This window comes from Trypanosoma brucei, chromosome 9, assembly GCF_000210295.1.
Source record: "Trypanosoma brucei gambiense DAL972 chromosome 9, complete sequence".
Classification (NCBI taxonomy): Eukaryota; Euglenozoa; class Kinetoplastea; order Trypanosomatida; family Trypanosomatidae; genus Trypanosoma; species Trypanosoma brucei.
This window is the reverse complement of record NC_026742.1, coordinates 511,506-533,503: the sequence shown is the minus strand read 5'-3', so window position 1 is coordinate 533,503 and position 21,998 is coordinate 511,506. Positions and strand designations below refer to the sequence as shown.

The following is a 21,998-nucleotide window of genomic DNA, read 5'->3' as shown; positions in this document are numbered from 1 at the left end:
GGGAAGTAATGGTACGGAACGAGGCCGCACCGAAAAGCAGATACAAAAAGAAATCGGTCAGAAATAGACGTGTAAAAACAAAGAAAATCCGAAAGGAAGGGGAGGAACAGCCCCCTCTCCTATTTTCTCCCTTTGCCCGATCCGTTGCGGTGGTCATGCATAAGCGGCACGAGAAAAAAAAACATGTAAGCGCAAAAGGGGGGAGAACTAAAACAAGAGAGAGACAAAATAGCTCATAATGAGAAGGGATGAAAGGGGGAAAACAAAAGGTACAACTTCACACATATGTATGTTATATATATATATATATATATAGACGCGGTAAGCTCTGCGCGCACCTGCCAACGGCAAGAAATACACGCCGCCCCACTGATACACTGAACAAGTGGGCACAAACGTAGACGCACAAATATTACAAGGGTCAATGTGTTACCGATCTCTTCGTTCACTTAATTTTGATTACTAGTATCATTAGGACGTGTTCGACAGTGCTTCTTCCCAAAGAAAATGTTTAACAGTTGCTGTAGACCATTGCGGTACTTCTTTACGATGCGAAGCCTATCCTCACGTTCCCTATCCACTAAATCCAGCTGCAAATACCTCTGAAGGTCAAGCTCCAATGAGTCGTCCAATAATTTTTTGGCTTCCGTGCAGTCTGCAGCGGTCGTATCATCTTTTTGGGGTTTGGACGATCCCAACGGCTCCCTGATCGGCTCTGTTGTGTCCCCTTTTGGGGCTTCGGAGGGATTGTGAGGTCGACCTGATTCCACCGTGTTTTCGGAACAGTTGGATATGCAAATGGAGATGCTGTTCTCTGCGTGAGCGCCACTGCTTGCTAAAGAAGCGCACGAGTTGGGTAGTATTCCATGAGACACACCCGCTGTATTGCCTACGGGCCCGGCTGTTAGTGGGTTGCAGCCGTGAGACGATGGAGGAGAAGTACACGCCATGAGGCCGTTTAAGGGGTCATCTTTACTTTCGCTTTTCGGAGCATTTGCAGCTTCCGGCAGCACGTATATCGCGGCCGCTGAGTTTGGTAACGGAGCACACCCTTGACGCTCACTCGAACCCTCCGGCCGCCCCGGTAAGTGGTGGCGGTCAACACAAGCTTCCCTATTACCGCCACCTTTTGCTCTTCGCAAACCATCCGATTGCGGGCATCCACGAAGCATGACAGCCCTCCTCCTACACAAAGCTTCCTTAAAATCTCGATCTAATACCTCACTTGTGAGCGTTTGAATTTTGTAGCGTTCGGAAGCCTCTTCTCGCATAACTGTGGTGCGAGCCCCCCACTCCTCTTCCGTTAATATGCTCGTGTAAACGTGGAGCATATCTACTGAAATCGCTGGTGGGCGTTGGTCGGTGCCGCTACTTCCACTGTCGGATCGGGTCTCCCTTGTCATACCCGTGCAGAAATCTCTTGAACACTGCAAATTTCCTATGCTCAACCTTTGAAGCCCCCGCACGGCTGGGGACTGGTCTCTCGTGGGGCCAAATGGGACCAGCAGCATTCCAGGGCTCCGGTGAGCAGACGAAGCTCTCGACGACGGGGCGCAGCAGCTGGGTACACACTTTCCCGTTGAGATCCCTCTTTTTACGGGCGAAGTGAATGGCGAGGCGTTTACGGAACTGTCGCATGACATTAGCGCGGGCCGGTTCAAGTGAGGGATCTCCGTCCTGCCTAACAACTGGTTCGCTTGCGCGACACTCACTGCCTTCCTCAAATCTGTCGATGCAGCCTCTCTTGATGATTCGGGACTTCTGAAATTAGCCCCAATTTGGCGAGCGAGCAAGGCGCACCTCCACCACGTGTGGAAGTAATGTCCCATCAATGACCTCCTCTGTGTTGTGAACAGCAAGCTCGCAACCGCATGCATGGGGATCGCAGCAACATGAGAGCTGAAGGACATTCCATTAGTATGTTTGCTCTCCGCATCGGTAAGTGAAAAATCGTCGACGTGTTGCCTGGATAGGCTAAAATCACTGACAGAGTTCTGGGCAAGTTGAGTTGAGCCGCGGAAGGAATTACTTCCCGCAACAATCTTACGTCTCCTTACTGTTAGCGCGGGTGACTTTACAACTTCAGGCGCATCCAGCGACCGATGGAAGGTAGAGGAATCGTCATTAACCAATGTGCTTATGGCACAGGCTTCCACCGGTCGCGGTGCTACGGATGCGTCAGGAGCATTCGGGTTCGATGTGGCATCATTTTGGTTGCGTGATATCGGCGGCGAAGTGGGCTCCGCCTGGTCGTCTACAACTGCATCTGGTTGGAGCGGCATGGAGCCTGGGCTCACGCACCGAGAAAATCGAGAGGGGAACAATGAGCCCTGCTGCAGCGAGGGATGAGCAGAGTCTTCAGCTTGACAAGGGACACTAACTGGTGGGATCGTTTGCTCCAGATTCCTTGCGTTTTCCATCGTACAAAAGGAGTTTCTCCAAGAAACAACTGTATCTTCGTTCATACCACACAATTTGAGGGAAAGATATGTGCATTGAAAACAACAGCAATAATTAGATGAGAGGGGATGTGTTAGACAGCTAGAAGAATAGCATAACTCGATTGGGTAATTCACACACCAGAGGGGAGAGTGAAAACGGTCCTGGTCATTCATTTTTCCACAGATCCTTTTTTTCTGCACGCGCCACGGATGGGGACTGCAGTAATGACATGAGAGAGAGAGAGAAACAGCAGAGAACAAGCATGCTTCGTTTAACACCTCTGCAACAAACCGTCCACCACCCAACTTTCGTTGTCGGGTGTCACGACCTTTGAAAACAAAGCGACTTCTTCTTTGAAGCTCTTGTTGAGGAAAGAAATTGACATAAACTATCAAACCTTGGCAGCACAACGATTGGACGGCACCTTTGTCCGCACCTTAACTTTTAAAACAGGCGCTGCTTTCGCAGCAGTATCCACAAAGTAGCCCTTGATGCGAGGTGAAACAACGATTAATACATTCTCGGACGCGCTACACTCGTTCCTCCGAGTATAAACCTCAGCAAAAGGTGCTTTCCTCAAACGCTTCTTCACCTGGGTATCCCAGGTTCGCATACGCATTCCACACACGTTCTATGAGCAACATCATGTGAAGATGGATCAGTTCATGTGACAAACGCTGCAGTGCCAACTCCACCAACAGCCGGACTTGTATGTGAGTTTCATCTTTCGCGATTTTTACGCTATGCGCACCTTCATTTGCATGTTCGTTGCTCGCCGACAGCTCTCTAGCATCGCATTCGGACAGCACGGTTGTCAGTTCATAAACTATTTGGCGCATCACAGCAGCCTTCTCATTCTTGGTTACTGCCACCTCCTCAACACCACTAAGTCTCTGTAACGCCTCTACTCCCAAAAGATCAAACATTGCCTCGAGGTTTTTTCGGCCCCAGCAACGCTGTTGCAACCTTGTAGTTGGCTCAGGGCCCATGGGTGGTAGCAAGGGTGTGATGTGTCTGCTGATGAAGGCCCGGAAAGTGCGCTCACCAACGTTTGCTGCGTAGCTTCCGTCGGGTGAGAGCACTAAAGATTCCCGCAGCACCCGCCTACCGCCACTAACATCTGTGGATAGTATGTGCAAAATTGCTCTTAATTCGCCCCGTCGTACAACCGCTTCCCTTTCAAAAACATAGCATTGACGTAAATCGCTCCACGACGGACCGTCATGTGATGGGCGCAGGTAAGGATGTGGCCGTTCGGTATTCATAAACCTCACGGGAAACTTCCCTGCCCGCAGCTCTTGCATCAGAGCAGATGGATCCCAACGCCGTGGATAAATAGCAGTCAAGCGGAGGCCCGCCATTCGTGTCACATGATCCCACCATGCGCAATGGCGAATGGGCAACTCAACTGGCTCACAGCAGAGCTTGCAGTAGTTCTCTGGAGTAATAAACGCAAGCTTAGATTCGTTGGGAGGATCATAAATGTAAGAGCAGCTACGCAGCGGAAAATGGTAACGTGGCCATGATGGGTTCCCTTCCGGCATCTTCACCTTGCTCATGCCGTGAAAGTCCCTCTTCTCCGACTTCACAAGATTTCGCCGTAACCACTCCAGTTGGCGGTCGGCGCACACACAATCGCCAGTTAAAGCACCCTTTTGGAAGTCCAGTTCACATGGTGAGCCAAGCGAGGGTTCCGCTTGCGTGTTGTTGAGTGGAAACCGCCGAATCGGTGTTGGAGCCCCTGCTGTGGTTGAAGCAGGTGCAGAAAACATGCCACTAAAAGAGCGCTGCCGCGTGCTATGATGTCGCGTGGGTACGGTAAAATGCGTCTGAATTGTGGACCTGAGTGACATTTGGAGGGTCCTACCGCATGAACAATATGGCTATGTCAAGTTTTTTCGACTGGGAAGACAGGCACCTGCCACGTATGAAAAAAAAAAACAGGAATAATATAGGAAGGAATAGCTGTGGGAAGGCGGATACAGATGAAAAAGGCTGAAAAAGACTCCCAATAGATACTCCCAAGTTTACAAATTTCGGACCCCAACCATACAACGAAAAAAACAAAAAGTAGCAGTTTGGTAATGCGGCAAGACACATTACTTCTGGCAAGTGTAAAGTACATTATGACGTATGTTCGCAAACAAATCGGTTGCTTGTGCGATGGGAAACTCCTGCAGCCATCATCGACACCACATCAACGGAGGACGTCATCCACATGCATCGTTGACGTGCCGCGCAGCAGTAATTTCCGCTCAGCTTTACATCGGGTTATCAGTAACAGCGCTTCCCTCCTTCTCAACACATGGGTTACCCATCACACATTAGTTATGGTGCTCTGGAAGAGTATACCCCGCCGCAGGGGCACTGAAATACACACACATATATATATATTTATATATACCCCTTTTTTCTAGTTTTCCTCTTCCATCCTGGTGTTCTTTCTTTACACTTTCTTGTTTCCTTAGTAGGGGGAAATTCTCCATTCTTCTCTTTTTGTTATACAAAATCAAATGATACAGAAAAAAAACACCAGATTTGTGTACTCAGTTAATTAAATGCGGGCTCCGTCATCATCGTAGTACGATGATACACCGTGCCCTCCCTTCCCACGTTCCCTGTTCCTTGACTTTTCCTTTTTTTTAGCAAATGCTTGAAGTCTTTGGCGATACGCGGCAAGGTTACGCAGCGAGAGAATCATTGGACTCGGTGCCCGGAATCCGCCTTGTGTCGGTGGATGAGATTTATCATCATTTCCAGCACTGCGTCGAGCCGCTGCCTCTTTGGTCCTCCGCTGTCGGAGCGGTCGTTGGCGTTCCTCGGCATCTGCTCGTGGTGTCATGTGTTGGACTAAACTTGGGAGTTGATATCCGTCGTCCCTCTGTGCTCCATACGAATTGGCATCCGGATCCTCCGCACTCCCAACCAAAGATGGTAATAAAAACCGCTTTAGCTCCTGCAGGTGTTTTTCATCCGACTTGGGAAGTGAATGTCTGGCATCACTTTCATCACCTCTGGCCAACAGTGGGGTACATATGGCGGGGGTACTTTGTTCATAACTTATGTTGCTCACGTGGGGCTTCAACAAATTAAGCAAGTGTATGTAATTTGAAGCCTCCCCATCCAAGCCTCCAGAGGTATACAGGGTATCGGTTAAGGAAAGGCTGCGTATTGTTCCCGATTCCCCACCTCGCTCACGACTTTGATGTTTCCACAGGTTGCAAAATTCCATATAGCGCAACGTTAAGGGGCTCTCTGACTCATTCAAACCATTGAGTGCCTCGTTTATATCAATAGTGAGGCCGAAGTTTCTGCACACCTGCCGTAAGTCCTCCACTAAGACGCTCCCACTTCCATCTTCGTTGCCACCAAGTGAAACAAAGGCACGAAGCGTGTCCTCGCATTCATCTTGCGCGGCATTGGAACGGTGACGTTGCTTGTTCGATTCCAAAAATTCTTTCTTGTAAAACCGCATGTACCTACAGAGATTAGTAAAACTCACTTTGTTCTCAAATGCGGTCATGACAAGTGTCATTTCATCGTCGGAGGGATATACTCCAAGCTCTGAAAGGAGCACGCGAAGGTCAAATAGTGTGGTTACATACTCACCATTAATATACTCCGTAAACATTTCCCTTATGCGGACTGTTTCGTCTAGTTTCAGATCTGGCACCGTTATAGCCTCATTGGCCGTTTGCTCCCCTGGTCCTTGCTTCTTCAATTGCAGCTCTCCCCTCTTATCGCCACTTTGGTTGGAAGCGGAGGGCAATAGGCAAGTGATTTTACGACTAGACTTGGACATTAGAAACTGTTGCAACAAGTTCCACCACTAAGGTATTTGCTTCAATATGTAAGAAAGGGGAAAACAAAATATGCAAATGAACGACATACACACACATATGCAGGGAAAGCAACAGAAAAAAAAATGTACCACCATTTACCTAAGTATCTTGGAACGTGTGTACACAAATATATGTGGTTCTTTGTTGATTAAAATGTTGTAAAGAATATGGAGAGTGACGCGGCTGTGGCAAAACACAAAATATTCGCTCATCCTTCCCCCAAACTCATCCATTTCCTCCTCTCCACTTTTTTAGATGGTACTTTCCCCGTGAGACAGGGTAATATTAATAACGATATCATCACCTACAAAAACACCGACAACACGTTACAACAAATGTCCAAGCAAGAAAAATTGTGGTGAGAAGTTTCACAAAGCATAACGTGGCACACGCTCGCGAGTTGAAAGGGTGGAGGGGAAAGAGCCACCAAGTATATAAGGCAGTCCACTTATCCCCCAATCTCTCACACACAAGCGATAAAAAAGGGGGTTAATGTCGCCTTTATTTCGCATTCCCCGCGCCCACGTGAATGGGGGCCTTTCCTCCCTCCTCCTCTTTTACATTAAACTCAAACATATCACTCCTCCATCAGAAGTGACATGGCCGCATGTGGGTTCCAGTTCACAGCCTCGAGGAGTGCAATGGCCTGCTGTCTTTCGAGGTGGGTTAGAGAAACGAATGTCTCGATTGCCTGCTCCTTTTCAGCGGAGCTGATGTTAGGGCCGGAAGGTGCCGTACTTCTTTTCGCTGCCGTGCCCTGGTTTGCGCCAGCCGTCGGAACTTCTGCGGCATTGTTGTCCTCGTTGCCATCGCCACCTCCAAGCACAAATGGTGTCCCCCTATGCGGTTCTTCCGATACTTCTGAGTCACTGAGAAATGGTATAGCGGTACCACCCACACGCAGGCAATCGTCCTTGAGGTCAATGATCATGCGGTGCTTTTTCATCTGGTCTAGTCCAATAATGAGATCAAAAGTTTCACTTTCTAGTACAACTAGAGAGATGGGAATAAACAACCCACCTAGGTTTGCCTGCGTAAGATGAATTCGACCCAGCGAACGCTGCTCACCAACACCGTGAACGGTACCCACTGCCCTCTTGTCAACCAACCAATTGATGCCGCAGCGCTCGGCGGTGGCGGCACTCACGACGGACGTTTGCGCGCCGCAATCAACCAAGGCCTTCACCTTTACCTTATTAATCTCAACCGTGACGTGGAGCATGCTTACACGGGTGAACGCCTCTGGTGCAAACTCAAGCGCATTTGCTAAGTTCTCTTCCACGTTGCGTTTACTAATTTCCTCATATATCCTGCTCTGTATGGCCGGGTCTGTTTCGTCAAACTCCGGCGACACGAGCTGCTGCAACTGATCCTGGTCAGACATCAGTTCGGTTGCGTACAGCTCCAGTATGTGAGATCGTTCTTCACTGGCATGCACTTCCGGTATCCTGTCTGGTCGCTCTTCCGCTGGCCGTTTCAAGCCTCCTCCCAACACCTGGCGTCTCACCGTGACACAACAGTCAGTTGTTATACCCTGGGCCCCAAACGTTTCATCCAGACGCAATATCACACCGGTAGGTGCCATAAGCAACTGTTCCTCCACGGGTATACCAATCTCCACCTCTACAAGAACGGAAAGGTCCTCAACCATCGCGGTTGGATCCAATTCCGCTGAGTACACATTGCCACTTTCATCCGTACAGGTAATTTTCATCACTTTATGCTCCAAACGAGCACACTCTTGCCTCCCCCTCTCCACGAAACGTGTTCCCTGTATCCTCCCTCGTTCAAATAGCTAAGCGGTGTCCTTTACTTTTGCTGCAGATGTATGTCATCTCAGGTGCAGTCGTTTGGAAAGGGAGAAGAGGTAGGAACGGAAATATGGATAGGGCGCCCCAACCGAGGGTGGGGAAAGAGCCGGAATCGGCGTGGGGGATCCCGTCATTTGGTGTAAAAGTGGCAACATAGGGGTTACAAACACAAAGAAATTAAACGTGCACAGAGGTGAGAAAGTAAAGCAAGGAGGCACCTGCGACCATAGGATTAAATGTGGCGCGATACGCGTGGAAGCAGAGTACAACAAATGCAAATGAAGAAACAGATATAGTAGGGGGGGGGCGTATCGGCGGAAATAGTCAACAGTGCACGCTCTTCTTCGTTCGAAATTAAAAATCAAGCGGAGCAACAAAACAAGCAGTCTTTGAAAAGAAAAAGAAAAGGAACAGAAAAGGGTAACGCAGACACACTCAAGTAGGGACCATTTCCACAATGAGATCAGCTGCCTCCCGCTTCAACTGTACAAAGCCGCCAAGCAAAATTGAAACATGTGGTGCACCGCAACGCATTAATTCCCTCGCAAGCAACTCTGAAGTGGCCACCTCACATAGGTTCGAAGAATGTGTAAAAAGTACAATATGAGGACATTCTGAGTGTCTCGCAATGACCTCTGGCTGTGTTCCAGCAGCAGGATTTTCTTCACACTGTCTCATCCCTGCGCTCGGTCGCGACCCCGACGACGGTACCGGTGGAACGGCTGCTAAAGCGATGTTACGTGTTTGTGATAAGAGTTCAGAAGCCAATTGCACAGCCAACCGCCCTTGAAGCTCCTGCTGCATCACATCTATTTCCGCACCGTCCTGCTGGCAAGACACAAGTGGAAAGAGCAGAGCTCCAACAACACGCTCCTCCGTTTCGCGCTGCGTTGACCACATCTGCTCCTCTCCTTCCAGCTCAAGGCTTGCTGTACCACCCCTCGTTTCCCGTAGATCCACGAGGAATAATCCGTTGCGGGTCCACTCTTCCCCATACGGCGTTTCATCGAAAGGGACGCGGCGGAATGCCTGAAGAAGTGTCCGCACCCTCATGCGTGGCACGGAGTTGCTGCTACTGTGGGGCTGGCCTGTGGGAGCGCACGGTCCCCCGACTAACGGCGGTGTGCTTCGCAGCAATAGTGAGGCGTTATACAACACGATCCGCACTTCAATATCCCTCGCACGGCTGAGCGCGCCCACACATACAGAGAAGTCGTGCGACATCAACTGCTCGCGGTGCTGCAACAGAACGGCAAGGCAAAGGACAGCAAGGCAGTGTGGGAAAACGGCAGCATACACGAAGAGGAAATCCCACAAAAGAAATACTTTCGCCATTGGTAAGCCGTGTGCAAAAAGCGCGAGAAACCATCCAACCGCAAATAGTTCGGGACCGCACTCAACTGTGTCGAGGAGGTGAGTGGCAAGTTGCGGATCACAGTAACGCAGAAGCACAGCGAACAACTGGAACTTTCCAGCCATACTCTGTGGCAGATCTGTCTCTCTGGATGCCAAGTCGTGCGGTATGTAGTTGTGCGTCAGTTCCTGCAACTGAGCTAAAACAAGAGGCTCATCGTGGAAAGACGCGGCAAGCAGAACAGCACAGACGCTATCCAACCCCTGCCAGTACGACAGCTCGGGATTCAGCAATAACCACGCCTTGATGATACGCCACATTCGTTCGTGACCATCTGATGATGCCAGTAGTGGGTGATACTGATGACAACGTGGGATGTCGACAGATAACTGACGGTTGCACGGCGTTGGTCGCGCCGTGTCCAGCGCAAAATATCTAGACGCTCGTTCTTCAGGTTCCGGGGACACCAACAGAAGGACGGCCCATATCTCACCACGAAGAGTAGCTGGAATAGGAACCTCTACAGTCCCATGTGCCGCCTGGGTGCGAAGTAAGTACTGTCGCACGAGCGAAGCACGCGTTTCCACGGGAACGCTGGTGCACATCAGACACCTCATATCTTTCACCAGTTTCACCTGCATCTTCAGGTCGAGGTCTAACTGACGAATGACAGACCTAACATTTTCTAACATACTCAATTTCCCCTCATCCGCCTCCTCATTCAACTGACAGGCCGATAAGTGTGTCACACGTGCAGCGTTGTACTCCACTCCCAAAATGGTGTCAAGGGCACGGAAGGGCGCCGTCGACGCTGGTGACAACTCAGTAAGTTGAGCCATGTCCTTCTCCAGCTGCGAAAGAGTGTGCGAGATGGACATAAAGACACCGCAAAACGGAACCACCCTGGTGAGGTCATCACCTGCAACGGTGGAATTGGTGGGTACGAATTGATTCGGCACAAGATCCAAAATGTGCATAAAAAGAGCACCACGCTCCGTTAAGCCACGCAAAAGCTCCTGTTGCACAGCATGACTCAGGACCTCCCCCCGCTGCATACGGCGGGATTCCCTGTCACTGCTTAGGAGAATGGTCTTGGTTTGATCACCAGCCTTTACCTTCTCGAGTTGAAGCTGCAGCACCGATCGTACGACCCGAACGAGACGCTTGAAAAGAACAGTTTGCCTCGCCTCATTACCTTTACCGCTCATACCACCGAGCACCGTGTAGCGTTCAATACACTTCCTCCATTTCTGCACCGTCGATTGTAGATCATCAAATTGCGTATGCCAAAACGCATCCTCTTTTTCACACCACTGCTGAATCGAACCCGTGATGCTAAGTGAGCCTTGAGATGCCTCCCCGCCTTCCCGTAACACAGCGGAACAGAGAGCCGGATTCAGCGGCAGATAAGGGCTTACCAAAGTGTCCAATACCCTCTTCGCTGCACCGTCCCCGTACCGGCTGCTGGTATTCTTCTCGTTGTCGTCACCCCCGATACACCCGTTGCTCCCGTTGCCACACTCTCCCTCCTTATAATCGTCAAGAGAGTGAACAGTTTGAAAAACCTCCCACCGCTCACGGCGCAGCCATAGCAAACCGTTTGTCACCACCTCCCGCAGCACAGTACTGTTACTACACGTTTCACTTAAATAGTCCTTCCATTGCTGGGCCAGGCAGCGCGGAGTCAGTACGCTACCTTCACCTGAGTCTACACCAACTTGTTCAACCCCCGACACGAGCAGTGAAAGCTCGTGCAATGCTGCGTAAACGAAGTTTTGCGCGGCTCTAAGCGGTATGTTGTGATATACTACGAGCAACTCAATAATATCATCGAATATAAAACTTGTTCTGAAACCTTGGTAACTCGCGTGGTGGCAGCAACTTTGCTCGAGGGGAAAGTTAGTCAACATAAATTCTATGGTGAGGACGGCTATGTTCCAGACATCATCAGAGAACCGATGAGACACAGAAACTTCCACTGGTTCACTCGAATGGCATCCAGCGCTACGAAACCTTTGTGTGAAGCACTCTGGGGACAAGTATGGCACACGGCACGTTTCGATATCTTCTGACGATAGGTCAAAAAAGGCAGCAGGATATTCCTGTGAGCTACCACCAACGGACCCGCAAGACACCCTCGGAGAAAAGAAATCAGACCCACGAGAGGTCTGTGCACATTTGTCAGATTCCTCTTGGTGGTCATCCTTCGGTTCCCCTAGTGACCCTGCTGACATTGCAATCCTTATTCCGGACTCCGACCCCGGTTTCTTGCCAGCCACACGCACACGCAGGGAACGTAAAATTGACATGAGTGGCCATCGGACGGTGTAGTGGCGCGATGGCATGATTCCCACTCGATGTGGCGTAATTGGGCCAAATGCGTAACAATCGTCGGCATCCGCCGGTACCCCACTGGCCGGCGATCCCTCCATCCGCTTGGAGCGGTATTCACGTTGCCCCTCACGATAGGCTTCACGGTGCGATGGGGGGCTCAAAACTGACGGTGGAACAACTGCGGTGCCACCATCCACATTAACTGGAAGAACACCCTCCGCATAAACTCCTAGAAGCCGTCCGCGCTGCCGCCACGCTGCGCCCAAAAGCGCCCAGAGGTCAAACCAGAGGCGTTCCACTAAAGCGGGTGGTGGAGGCTGTCGCACCACCACACGGTAGTGTCGGAGTCGATCGGCCAGACTTAGTTGGACATCCTCTTGCACTAACAGCCAGTTGTGCTGATGCCGGAAGATATCGAGAGGTATTAAAAGCCCGTGTGCTAGGTGTTTCATGTCGCGCAAAATCTGACGGTGTCGTAAGGACTCGGAACGGGGAGAGATGTTCGCGTTACCGTTTTGCATCAAATGTTCCGAGAGCTGCTTCTCGACAATGTGCGTAACAGAGGCCCCCAGCCCACCTTTACTTTGAAGTTCGCGGTGGGCCTCACCAAGTTGCAACCGGAGATGCAGACCTTCTCCCTCAACCCGGTGTCCATATTCCCGAATGACCAAGAGTGCATCTCGATAGCCCGTGACACATTGCTCTACTAGCTTTGTCGTCACCCACGCGCTGGATGACTGCTTGTTGAGAGCGTGAACCGTGTGACGTGTGGAAAGTAGAGACACACTTACACCTTCGCTCTCATCTCCCCTCACGTTAACGTGATGCCGTTCGTCACTCCTAACACTTTCACCTTCCATCGTGACGGACGCTGATCTTGTCTTCGTCGAAAGATCGGTGGCACAGCCATGAGATGTAACGGACGCTGTGGCGACCAGCATCGCCTCAAGCGGTGATCTCTACAGCAGAGGAGCCCCGTTGCGAGTTGTAGCAACAGTTTTGTTATTAGCTGAACTATGTACGTCCCTATCCTATTGTTTCTTTCCTTATTCTCTCTTTTATGTATTTTTTTCCCCTCTTCCTCCCGGTGGGTGCAGATATCAAGCCTTCTTCAAGTCAGCTTATCACCGGTCTAGCAACTTCACGCAGAGGATGAAGGGTAGTAATCAACAATGACACTGCACAGAAGAATACACTAGTGGAAGCAAAAACAAAAAAAAAGTATACAAGTGCTTTTTCTCCACTGGTCTGGGGAAACCCCGGACTCGGAAGTACCAAGAAACCGATGTGAAAGGCTTTATTACCCTTATGCAAAAAAGATGTGTTTGTGTGACGCGTAGTGAATCACTACCGCACGCAATGATTAGGATGTAGACGTCATCTTGAAAAGCAGTAGGGAAGGAGGCATATGAGCGCTCGCAGGATACCACGAATTGAACAATTTGCAGTATCATTCGCCCTTTGTGGGGGCAGCCGGTGAAAGTGGTGGAATAGCCTCTGACTGCGCGGCTGCTTCTTCCTGCATGAGTTCCTTCCACTTTTGCTCCACTAACCGCTTAGACTCGAAGTAGACATTGGTGATTAGCAACTTGCGAAAAGCAAGGGTTGTGTTCAACACCAAACTATCTACCTCCTTGAGAAAGTCTTTCAGTGCGTCCTTAGCAAGCATAAGCACCACATCAACCTGCGATACCTCCCCAGACAGCAGAGGTTCACGACCAATCTTCGATAGCACATTGCTCAACCTGCCATCGCTTACATTGTTTAGTAACAGATCATTGGCCGCTGCCTCCACCTGAGGCAACATGGAGTCTGAGATAACGGTCACATTCCCTCGCACCCGCCGCAGAGCTCCGGAGCGTACCGTGTCGATAAATGTCTCCTTCAGTTCCTTCTGCTTACCGGGGTGCTTCAACTCCATGAAACTGGAGCAGCGGAGTTTGATTATAGTCGAGACGTTGTGTTTCTCTACCGCCGGATCCCCGCGACGTACGTGACGAATGACCACACCCTCTGCCAAATTCCCCTCAAGGGGGTAATTACCTAAGCCAAGCAACGCGGGCAGCGGTGTCATGAAATTCTCCACATCAAACGCTAAACACTCATCCAACGTCCCACGAACAAGAGCCCGCGCGTATAACAGGTTAGGCACTTTGGAAGAAAACTCGACGAACTCGTCGTAACCAAGCAGCACGAAGTCCTCTTCCGCGCCACTCACACTGTACTTAATGTCAAATGCAAAGAAATGGAGCTCTGGACTATATTGTGGAAAGGGTTCCCTCTGTATTTGAACACCGGCGATAGGGAACGTCTTCCCGTTTGGTAGCGTGCACCACTTCTCACTCTTTGGAACGAGTGGGTGCTTATACTTGGCACCAAACAGTTCTCCATTGAGCACCAAACGCCCAACACGGCTCAGTCCATATTTTTGTTTCAATAAGTCATTTAGAATACGAATTTGTGCTGTGAACTCGTCGATAAGGATGTGGTAACCAAAGAAATTCTCATTTGGGTCCATGATGCCACTACGCTTTGCAAACCTCACAACCTCGTGGTCTCCCTGGTTAATTAAGTAGATACCAAAGTTTGTCCCATGCACTTTTTCACATGCAACCCACTCCTGTGCCGCAAGTCCGCTCTTATGCAGTGATTGGATGCGGCTTTCACTTGGCAAATCAATCTCGATGTACGGTGAGAAGTCACTTTGATCATTGGGGAGCGGCATATAAGTACGCACGGGAGTCAAAAAAACACCCGAGCCACTAACAACAACACATGGCATAATCGGCGCCGTTGATTGGCGTATGCATCCCCCCACAAGCCTTTTAAGTAGTGGAGCACCCAACCTTTGGAGTTGCATCTCTTTTTTGTTCCGCTACGTTCCTTCCCTTTTCGTTTTCCACAGCACCACTTGGGTAAAATTACAGTGACGCAGCTAAGCGTCGTGTGTAACTTGAGATAAAGTACACCCTTACACAAAGACAAATCTGGTGGAATGGGAAAGGAATGGAGAAGAAAGAAATATTCGACCTTCCGTCACACTTCTCCTCAATATTTATTTGTGTGTCCGCGTGCTGGCTCACCTAAGATGAAACCAGAATGATGGTGGAAAGGAAAGTATCTAATGACACAGTGAAATCATACATACACACGCCGTCACTGACACGCGGCGCACACGCAACAACGACTATGAGAAATGCGAACAAAAAGATGACAGTAGTTTATATACGTAACTGTGAATCGTGCGCACAAGGGGACGCTAATCAATTAGAATAAACGAAATAAAGATAACGAGTGACGATACGATAAAGAATAAATCATGCGAAAACAAATGAACTGCCTCACCCCCCACTCCATTTCACCTCCCATACTTTCACAAACCCTTGCAAACATAATGAAACTATAAAGTAACTGTTCCCAGCCCCACCAACGATGCACCGCGATATGTCGCCCTTGTGAAGGACAAACGACGCTGCTGGGTGGGATGGAAACACGTGCCCGAAACTGTGGAGCTTAACACCCATATCCCTTATAAGATAATCTGATAGGCACTTTTGGAGTGACACCTCAGAGCCTCCCCCGCGGGGGAGTGAACCGCCAGGAGTATTAGTGGCGGTGGTGCCGCCGTAACTGATTGGCCAGAAGGAACTCCGACCATCGTAAGATGTAGCGATCAGAAGACTCCCGTTGGGGCGCTGCATCGTGGTAAGATTAACTACCCAAGAGTGATGGAAGAAGCGCCGTGAGATCAATGTAATATTGTCATGTATAGTATCCATACTTGCATTAAAGTTAGGTCTCTCAGGTGTGAAACCATCTTGTCGAACCAAGCTGGTCGTGCAATTCCTTGACTGCACAAACTGGTAAACGCCAATACTGTCATCTTCGCTCGTGGCGATGAGGAGATCAGGAAGAAGCGCTGTACCGACACAACTTGACATCCACTGCAAAGACAAGAAATCCCCTGCGGTGTCACAGTGAAGAGTTGCCAATCGGCACACTTCCTCATCCATCTCGGGTGCTCGCAGGAGACGCAGGACACCGCCATTAGAAGATACCGCGGCAATGGCACCGTCCTCGTTGAAGGTAAGGGTATCCGCATGTGTAAACACCGTGCATATGGGAGAGCGTTGCTTTTCATATCCCTTCATGTACTGCTGAGAAGTCCATACCCTTGTAAAGTAGTGAGGTGCCCGCATAGCGATCCCGTGGATGGGATTCCCGCTGAATGAGCTCACACGCTTACTTAAGCAGGCTCCTTCAGCCGTCACGTCCACAAGCAGCACCTGACCGTCATCAAAACCGACGGCAAACACAGAAGGTGGTGTTCCCGCAGCTCCAACAGAAGGAGCTGTAAAACGATCTCTGCCCCGTACACGGGATGCAATCGCATTGCTAATTAAACGTGTCAATCGTTTCTCCGCACCGCAGCTTATTTCCACAATGCACGAGACAGTTGCACCTACTAGTTGCTTTGACCCCGTCGAATCTTCCTGGCTTCCTCTGAAGAAAGAGTCTGACCTGGGAAGTCCAGAAGGGTTGAGCCGCTGCACCACTTTTCCCTTGAAAACGCTGAAGAGCATAATATCCCCACTCTGGTTACCCAGCAACAAGTAGGGCTCCACCGCAAGAAAGACGGTCGCCACACGCATGACTCCCCCACCACCGGAACTCTCCCCACCTACTTGAACGGGTTCAAACAAAAATTCCTTTCCCCCTTCACATGGCGGAGTGCTGTCACCTTCTCCTTTGAGCGCTTGACCGCCAAGGCCTTGCTTTTGCTTCACGGTCCCTCTCTTCGGTTCCTTCTTCTCCGCCCCGTGCAATACTGGTGAAGCACCAGAGGTACACATACCCGGGGAATCATAGGACTCGTATGTATCAACGGACAGCAAAAACACACAATGACTGGTAATTTTTCGCGTCGTTACAGAGGCGATGATGGTCTGCAGCGGTACGAACGCCAATACATTTCCTGCCTGGTGACGTACAGCATACAAGGTGAGGTGGTTAAAACTGCATGCTGTTATTAGTGTTAGTTGTACAGGTGCATTCCCCATGGGCTCCTTTTCTCGTAACGGCGCCCCCTTCCGTCCGCCACCATCCTCTGGAGATGTGTCATCTCCATCCATATCTGCATTATTGCCCTTCGATCTATTGTTCCTTCTGCTTTTCCTGCTGCCATTACTGTTTGTACGTTTCTTTGCACCCCTGGTTGCCCCATCAGGGAAATCGTCAAATGCCTTTTTCTCGTGCTCTTGTGGTGCTGTTTTCACAGTATCCCCCACTGAACCCGGTAGAATATCCAAGAGAAGTTCATTCAGTCGGGGAGAAGTGTCCACACTGTGCACGCCATCGGGAAACCGCCGCAGGTGCCGTTCGATCCCGTAGCATGGAAGTTTTGGAAGCACTACACTTGATGTCGATATCTCAGTCTTGGTGGGTGTTTCCTTCATTGGGAGATCCAAGTGCTCTGCTGCATGTGGATTAAGCAGATGTGATCCACGCTTCCAAACAATACGCAGGATGGCTGCGCGAGGGTCAACCATATTACTCGCCGCAGTCACACCATCAGCATCGGATCCATTAGTTGAATGAGAGCCACCTTCACCCCCCGAAGTGAAGTGCTTAACGGGGTCGCTGGGAGTGCTGGCAACAACGATAGTTTCCGCTGGTGGCAACGTTACACCATGCAGGGAAGGGTTCCGAAGCTCCACGAAAGCACCGTATAGGGCACCACCCGTTTTGCTTCCTGAGCAACATATCGGATACCCATCTGAGGCGTAAGCGCCTTTGACATCATTTACCAGACTAGCCTTTTCAGTAATCTCAATGTCAGTAAGAATCGGAGCTGTTGGTTCAGCCGTTCGAGCGGATGTTTGGTTGGATGTGGATGCCGCGTACGTTATGTCCACTTGACTAAACCGCTGAGGTAAATCCACGAGTCCCCTCCCTGTCACGGTACGGGCTTTCTCAGATTCGGTCATGTTTTATTGGTTCTATGGTTCTAACTTTTCTCTTGTGAAGATCCCCCTCCCGCTTTTCCTTCCTTCCCTCTCTCTTTCTTTCCCCTGTTGATTGCCGTTTTTTTTTCTCTCCTCCTTTTTTCTTTCCAATCACTGTCCACCGCCACTGTCTCAAAACCTTGATTTACTCAACCTCGGACACACCTGCACGACCCGGCGTTTCCCACTGATTTAATTTATTATTTTTTTTCTTTTGCTCACAAACACTTTGGCCCGCCAATGAGCCGTACCGCACAACCAACCGGGCCACGTATGTGTTAATATGATGCTGGCGATTGTGGTTATCGCCTTGAGGGTTTACAGCCCTCGCCGCTTTTTATTTCTTCCGTTCTTGTACAATAAATTGTGCCTTTATGGCCTTCACTTCACTTCACTTCTTTTCTTTTTTTTCTTTTTTTTTTTTTGCTTAAGTTTCCTTCTTTCCTTCCCCGTCCCCCAATTTCTCTCCCACGCTACCGTTGCTGCTGAGACCTGGTGGAGGAAGTGGTGGTGGTGGTGTTCCTCCTTGCCGCTGCACCATAATATAAAATAGAAGAAAAGCGAAGAGATAAAACAAAATAAAATGCAATGAAGACACTTTTTTTATTTTAAATTAAAAAAAAATACTTTAAGACATTTTATAGAGGTGCAGATACACTTGCTACACACCTAGGATGCGTTTGATGCGAGGTTAGCGATTAAATCAGTGTTTGTTTGTTTTGTTTTAAGTTTCCCTTCCCTTTTTCTTAATAATTGGGAAGAGCAAGGAGGGATTGATATCATCGTTTCATCGCTTTTTGCCTCTGTCACCTTCTATCCAACACCTTTGTTTTCCCGTAACCGATAAATGAACAAAAATAAAAAAAGAAAGAAAAACAAAATATTTGCTGAACGCACATGAATACACACCCACACAAACACACAAAAGCGATCACAAACTTGGCTTGCAAGCCCTTCAAATGAACAGACCAAACGGGGAGTGAAAAATAATAAGCCATCGAACATTCAACATGTTTCCCCCTTTCTTTTCTTTTTTTTAAAAAAAAAAGAAAAAACGAAAACAATACACAAACCGAAGGGAAGGAAAGAAAGAAGTGTACCCTCACACTTTCATTTCCCGTGGACAGTATAGATAAGTTTATTACGCCTCCACTGCGCATACACATAAATATAAATAAATATGAACATATACCTGTCTGTTTCTTCTAGACAACTGTCACCTGAAATTAGCGTATATAAATAAATATATAAATAAATATATAAATAAATATATATATATATATATATACTTATATCTGTTTATATTTGTTTATATTTATATTTGAGTATGCGCTGGGGGGGAGGACTATTTTATTTTCAGTGATTAAACCACTAAGAAGAGGACAAAAGTGTAACAAAACCTTCAAAACGCAGCCGCACACATTTTCATCGCTCCTTGTGTTTCTCTTCGAACCCTGAGAATCTCTCCCTTTCCCTCACAAAAAAAAAAAGCAAAACTGCCACAGTAGCAAAAATATGAAAAAAAAAAAAGAAAAGAAGACAGGGTGTCTGGAAAAAAAAAAAGTAACAAAAACAAATGGAAATGGAAACTTTTTTTCCTTAAAAAAAAAAAGAAGAAAAAAGGAAAGCAAATACATAAATAAAACCGAATCAAACAAAATTACCCCTGCATGACGTTACAAATAAGTGATATGTTGAAGAAAAGAATAAAAAGAAAAAAAAACGCCAAATGGTCACATGCGATATACACCCATCCTTTGCACTGTATTCCTCACTACCGTTTTCTGCAGTACGAAAAAAAAACAGAGAGAGGAATAACGAAAAAAAAAAAAATAATAATAATAATAACAAAACTCAAGAAAAAAAAGTAAGTAAGAAAAGGAACAAATAAAACCACGTGTGAGTCGCAAAGCACAACACACAGTGATGATAATAATAACGATTAAAATAAAACACATAAACACACAAGCATATATATATATATATTGAAAGAGGCAGTGAAATCCAGAGACAAGTCCCACAAGGGGAGAGGGTCGTGTGGAAGCTGCATATATTTAACAGCCCGACAACTGAAAATAAATCTCACCTTTTCGTAAAATGTCGACTACATTTTCTCCTCCCCATTAATTGTTTCTATTTTGCGTATATTGTCCTCTACGATCCCACGAAATGGTCGTCCACATCATTTAAGTGTATTTTGTGTGCGTTTGATTATGCGTGTACATGTGTTGCTGAGTCAGTGCACCTTTTTTCGCCATAGTGCCGTATATTTTTATTTTGTTTTTCTCTTAATTGTATGCGTCGCGGCGACGTACCAGTAGCCAAAGTGGTGCGGTGAATCCAAAGGGAATGAACAAGAGAGAGAGCAGGTGCATAGAGCAAATCAATAAAAAAAACAAATTCATACATATGAATAAATATATATATGTATAAACATAAACATAAATACAAACACACCTGCATATTTGGATATTTATATATTTTCGGGGGTAGACATACTTCTGAGAGGAATAAAAAGAGAGAAGGAAGAAAGAAAAACCACGCAGTCATCATTAAAAATGTGGAGAAGAGGATACAGCACAACAAGGTGCTTTCCCTTTCTTTCTTCCTTTTATTAAAAAAACGCTTCGTGTTATCCACACAATTCGTTAATACCTCCTCTTTTCATTCTTTTTAAACAAATTAATAAAAATCGTTCACTCCGTTTTTTAACCCTTTACCGCATCTTCCCGCTTCATCATAGTGGAAAGCTCAGTCGGCCTCGCGTCGAAGGAAAGTAAAAGTGCCACCATCCCCCTGCTTTTACCGAAACATGCCTATACAAAAAAAAAAATAGGTAAAAGGAAAAAAGGAAAAGGGGAGGCAAAGAGAAAGAGATGAGAATGGGAGTAGGGGTAGGGGGTAAAACCGCTAAACCTCATGATTTCGTTTTCATGGAATGATAAGGAACAATAAAGAAAAAAAAAACTCAAACCTCCACGTACGATAATGATTCTCTTCTCTTTCTTTCTTTCCCTCTTCATTTTTTTAAATTTTCCCCCCATTCTGCTTTAACTGAGTCATCTTCTAACGCATTCGGCGCATTCCCAGCACAGAACAAAATTATAATGCCACAGTGGCACGCCAGCAGCGTCCCTTCACGCGCACACACACACATACACACATGCACACATGCACACATGCACATGCAAACGCGACGGGAAAAATTATCCCCACCAACTACAAACCCTTGTAATACGTGAATATTTCAACAGGCGAGCCGTCCTTTCGCTTCAACCCACGAAGTTCCGGCTCCAACCGATTCGCAGGTACACTCACTGTTGTGCTAAATGCACCCAATGCAAGCGGAACACCGACGCCGAGGCTGGCAATCTGCAGTGCCGTTTCATACACAACAGGTCGAGCGCGAACAGCTGCACAGCGGGCAAGGAGTGGCCGCATCATCAAAAGCGGCAACACCATGGAAATAAGGTTCCATGTAACACGCGTGACGGAACACATCATGAGACTTTGCATGCCGGCAACACGACTGCTGCCCCTCACCTCACCATCCTCGTCAACAACTTGTAGGCCAGTGCCTGATGGAATCCACTCATTCTTACGCATTAGAGAAAGATTCACAATTGCCGCCGCAGATACCGCCACGAAAGGTAACCCCGCACGAACAGCTGTGGCTTTCAATGTGCCACCTTTTACCTTCTTCAGCATTGCTGTAGCACCTAGTGCTCCGGCGCAGGAAACACCAACAGCGGCGACGTACGCCTTAGATAGTTCCGACATCGGTTGCTTATCGGAGGAGCGATTTGCATAATTCACCGCGCAGTTATAGCTCTGGTTAAACCACTGAATGAATATTGTGAGCACAGGGCTTGCAATGGTCGTCGGTGACATCATGAAGGGTACGATAAAACTATTCACAGGAAGGAAAGCACACATCCTGTAAGGTGGAAATATAACTTCCTTAGTGGTGGGATGCACGCATATTTCTATTGCAGTGCGTGCTTTCCACAGTTGTCTGTCGCTTGCAACCCCTTCCTCTCCCGCTGCCACACGATTGAGCAGCTCCTGATGGCGCTTCAATGAGTTTGACGTCTCAAAGCACAACAGTGGGTTGATGGTGGAAAAAAAGTAAAAGGTACGACCCAGATAGGTGTCCATGTCAAACCTTGGAGTTGTGGTAGAGAACGACGGACATGGAAGCATATTTATT

The 21,998-nt window shown here is 48.2% G+C and overlaps 11 protein-coding genes across 11 annotated transcripts; 1 reads left to right on the top strand and 10 right to left on the bottom strand.

Moving 5' to 3' along the window:
* Positions 1–449: 449 nt before the first annotated feature.
* On the bottom strand, positions 450–2,615 carry TbgDal_IX2360 (T. brucei spp.-specific protein; the record flags this gene model as incomplete). The annotated part of the gene is made up of 1 exon (XM_011778130.1): positions 450–2,615. One exon carries the CDS (start codon positions 2,613–2,615, stop codon positions 450–452), a length of 2,166 nt encoding a protein of 721 aa, XP_011776432.1.
* Positions 2,616–2,999: 384 nt separating this feature from the next.
* On the bottom strand, positions 3,000–4,295 carry TbgDal_IX2350 (hypothetical protein, conserved; the record flags this gene model as incomplete). The annotated part of the gene is made up of 1 exon (XM_011778129.1): positions 3,000–4,295. The coding sequence occupies one exon, from the start codon at positions 4,293–4,295 to the stop codon at positions 3,000–3,002; it is 1,296 nt and encodes a 431-aa protein (XP_011776431.1).
* A 231-nt stretch (positions 4,296–4,526) lies between these two features.
* TbgDal_IX2340 (conserved hypothetical protein, unlikely) lies at positions 4,527–4,859 on the top strand (the record flags this gene model as incomplete). The annotated part of the gene is made up of 1 exon (XM_011778128.1): positions 4,527–4,859. One exon carries the CDS (start codon positions 4,527–4,529, stop codon positions 4,857–4,859), a length of 333 nt encoding a protein of 110 aa, XP_011776430.1.
* A 137-nt stretch (positions 4,860–4,996) lies between these two features.
* TbgDal_IX2330 (hypothetical protein, conserved) lies at positions 4,997–6,244 on the bottom strand (the record flags this gene model as incomplete). The annotated part of the gene is made up of 1 exon (XM_011778127.1): positions 4,997–6,244. The coding sequence occupies one exon, from the start codon at positions 6,242–6,244 to the stop codon at positions 4,997–4,999; it is 1,248 nt and encodes a 415-aa protein (XP_011776429.1).
* Positions 6,245–6,861: 617 nt separating this feature from the next.
* TbgDal_IX2320 (DNA-damage inducible protein DDI1-like protein,putative) lies at positions 6,862–7,998 on the bottom strand (the record flags this gene model as incomplete). Its single annotated transcript, XM_011778126.1, has 1 exon — positions 6,862–7,998. One exon carries the CDS (start codon positions 7,996–7,998, stop codon positions 6,862–6,864), a length of 1,137 nt encoding a protein of 378 aa, XP_011776428.1.
* A 532-nt stretch (positions 7,999–8,530) lies between these two features.
* TbgDal_IX2310 (GTPase activating protein, putative) lies at positions 8,531–12,724 on the bottom strand (the record flags this gene model as incomplete). The annotated part of the gene is made up of 1 exon (XM_011778125.1): positions 8,531–12,724. The coding sequence occupies one exon, from the start codon at positions 12,722–12,724 to the stop codon at positions 8,531–8,533; it is 4,194 nt and encodes a 1,397-aa protein (XP_011776427.1).
* A 509-nt stretch (positions 12,725–13,233) lies between these two features.
* Positions 13,234–14,643, bottom strand: TbgDal_IX2300 (RNA editing complex protein; the record flags this gene model as incomplete). Its single annotated transcript, XM_011778124.1, has 1 exon — positions 13,234–14,643. One exon carries the CDS (start codon positions 14,641–14,643, stop codon positions 13,234–13,236), a length of 1,410 nt encoding a protein of 469 aa, XP_011776426.1.
* Positions 14,644–15,124: 481 nt separating this feature from the next.
* TbgDal_IX2290 (hypothetical protein, conserved) lies at positions 15,125–17,770 on the bottom strand (the record flags this gene model as incomplete). Its single annotated transcript, XM_011778123.1, has 1 exon — positions 15,125–17,770. One exon carries the CDS (start codon positions 17,768–17,770, stop codon positions 15,125–15,127), a length of 2,646 nt encoding a protein of 881 aa, XP_011776425.1.
* Positions 17,771–18,594: 824 nt separating this feature from the next.
* Positions 18,595–18,954, bottom strand: TbgDal_IX2280 (hypothetical protein, unlikely; the record flags this gene model as incomplete). Its single annotated transcript, XM_011778122.1, has 1 exon — positions 18,595–18,954. One exon carries the CDS (start codon positions 18,952–18,954, stop codon positions 18,595–18,597), a length of 360 nt encoding a protein of 119 aa, XP_011776424.1.
* Positions 18,955–19,999: 1,045 nt separating this feature from the next.
* Positions 20,000–20,341, bottom strand: TbgDal_IX2270 (hypothetical protein, unlikely; the record flags this gene model as incomplete). Its single annotated transcript, XM_011778121.1, has 1 exon — positions 20,000–20,341. One exon carries the CDS (start codon positions 20,339–20,341, stop codon positions 20,000–20,002), a length of 342 nt encoding a protein of 113 aa, XP_011776423.1.
* A 666-nt stretch (positions 20,342–21,007) lies between these two features.
* Positions 21,008–21,991, bottom strand: TbgDal_IX2260 (tricarboxylate carrier, putative; the record flags this gene model as incomplete). The annotated part of the gene is made up of 1 exon (XM_011778120.1): positions 21,008–21,991. One exon carries the CDS (start codon positions 21,989–21,991, stop codon positions 21,008–21,010), a length of 984 nt encoding a protein of 327 aa, XP_011776422.1.
* Between the last annotated feature and the right edge of the window lie 7 nt (positions 21,992–21,998).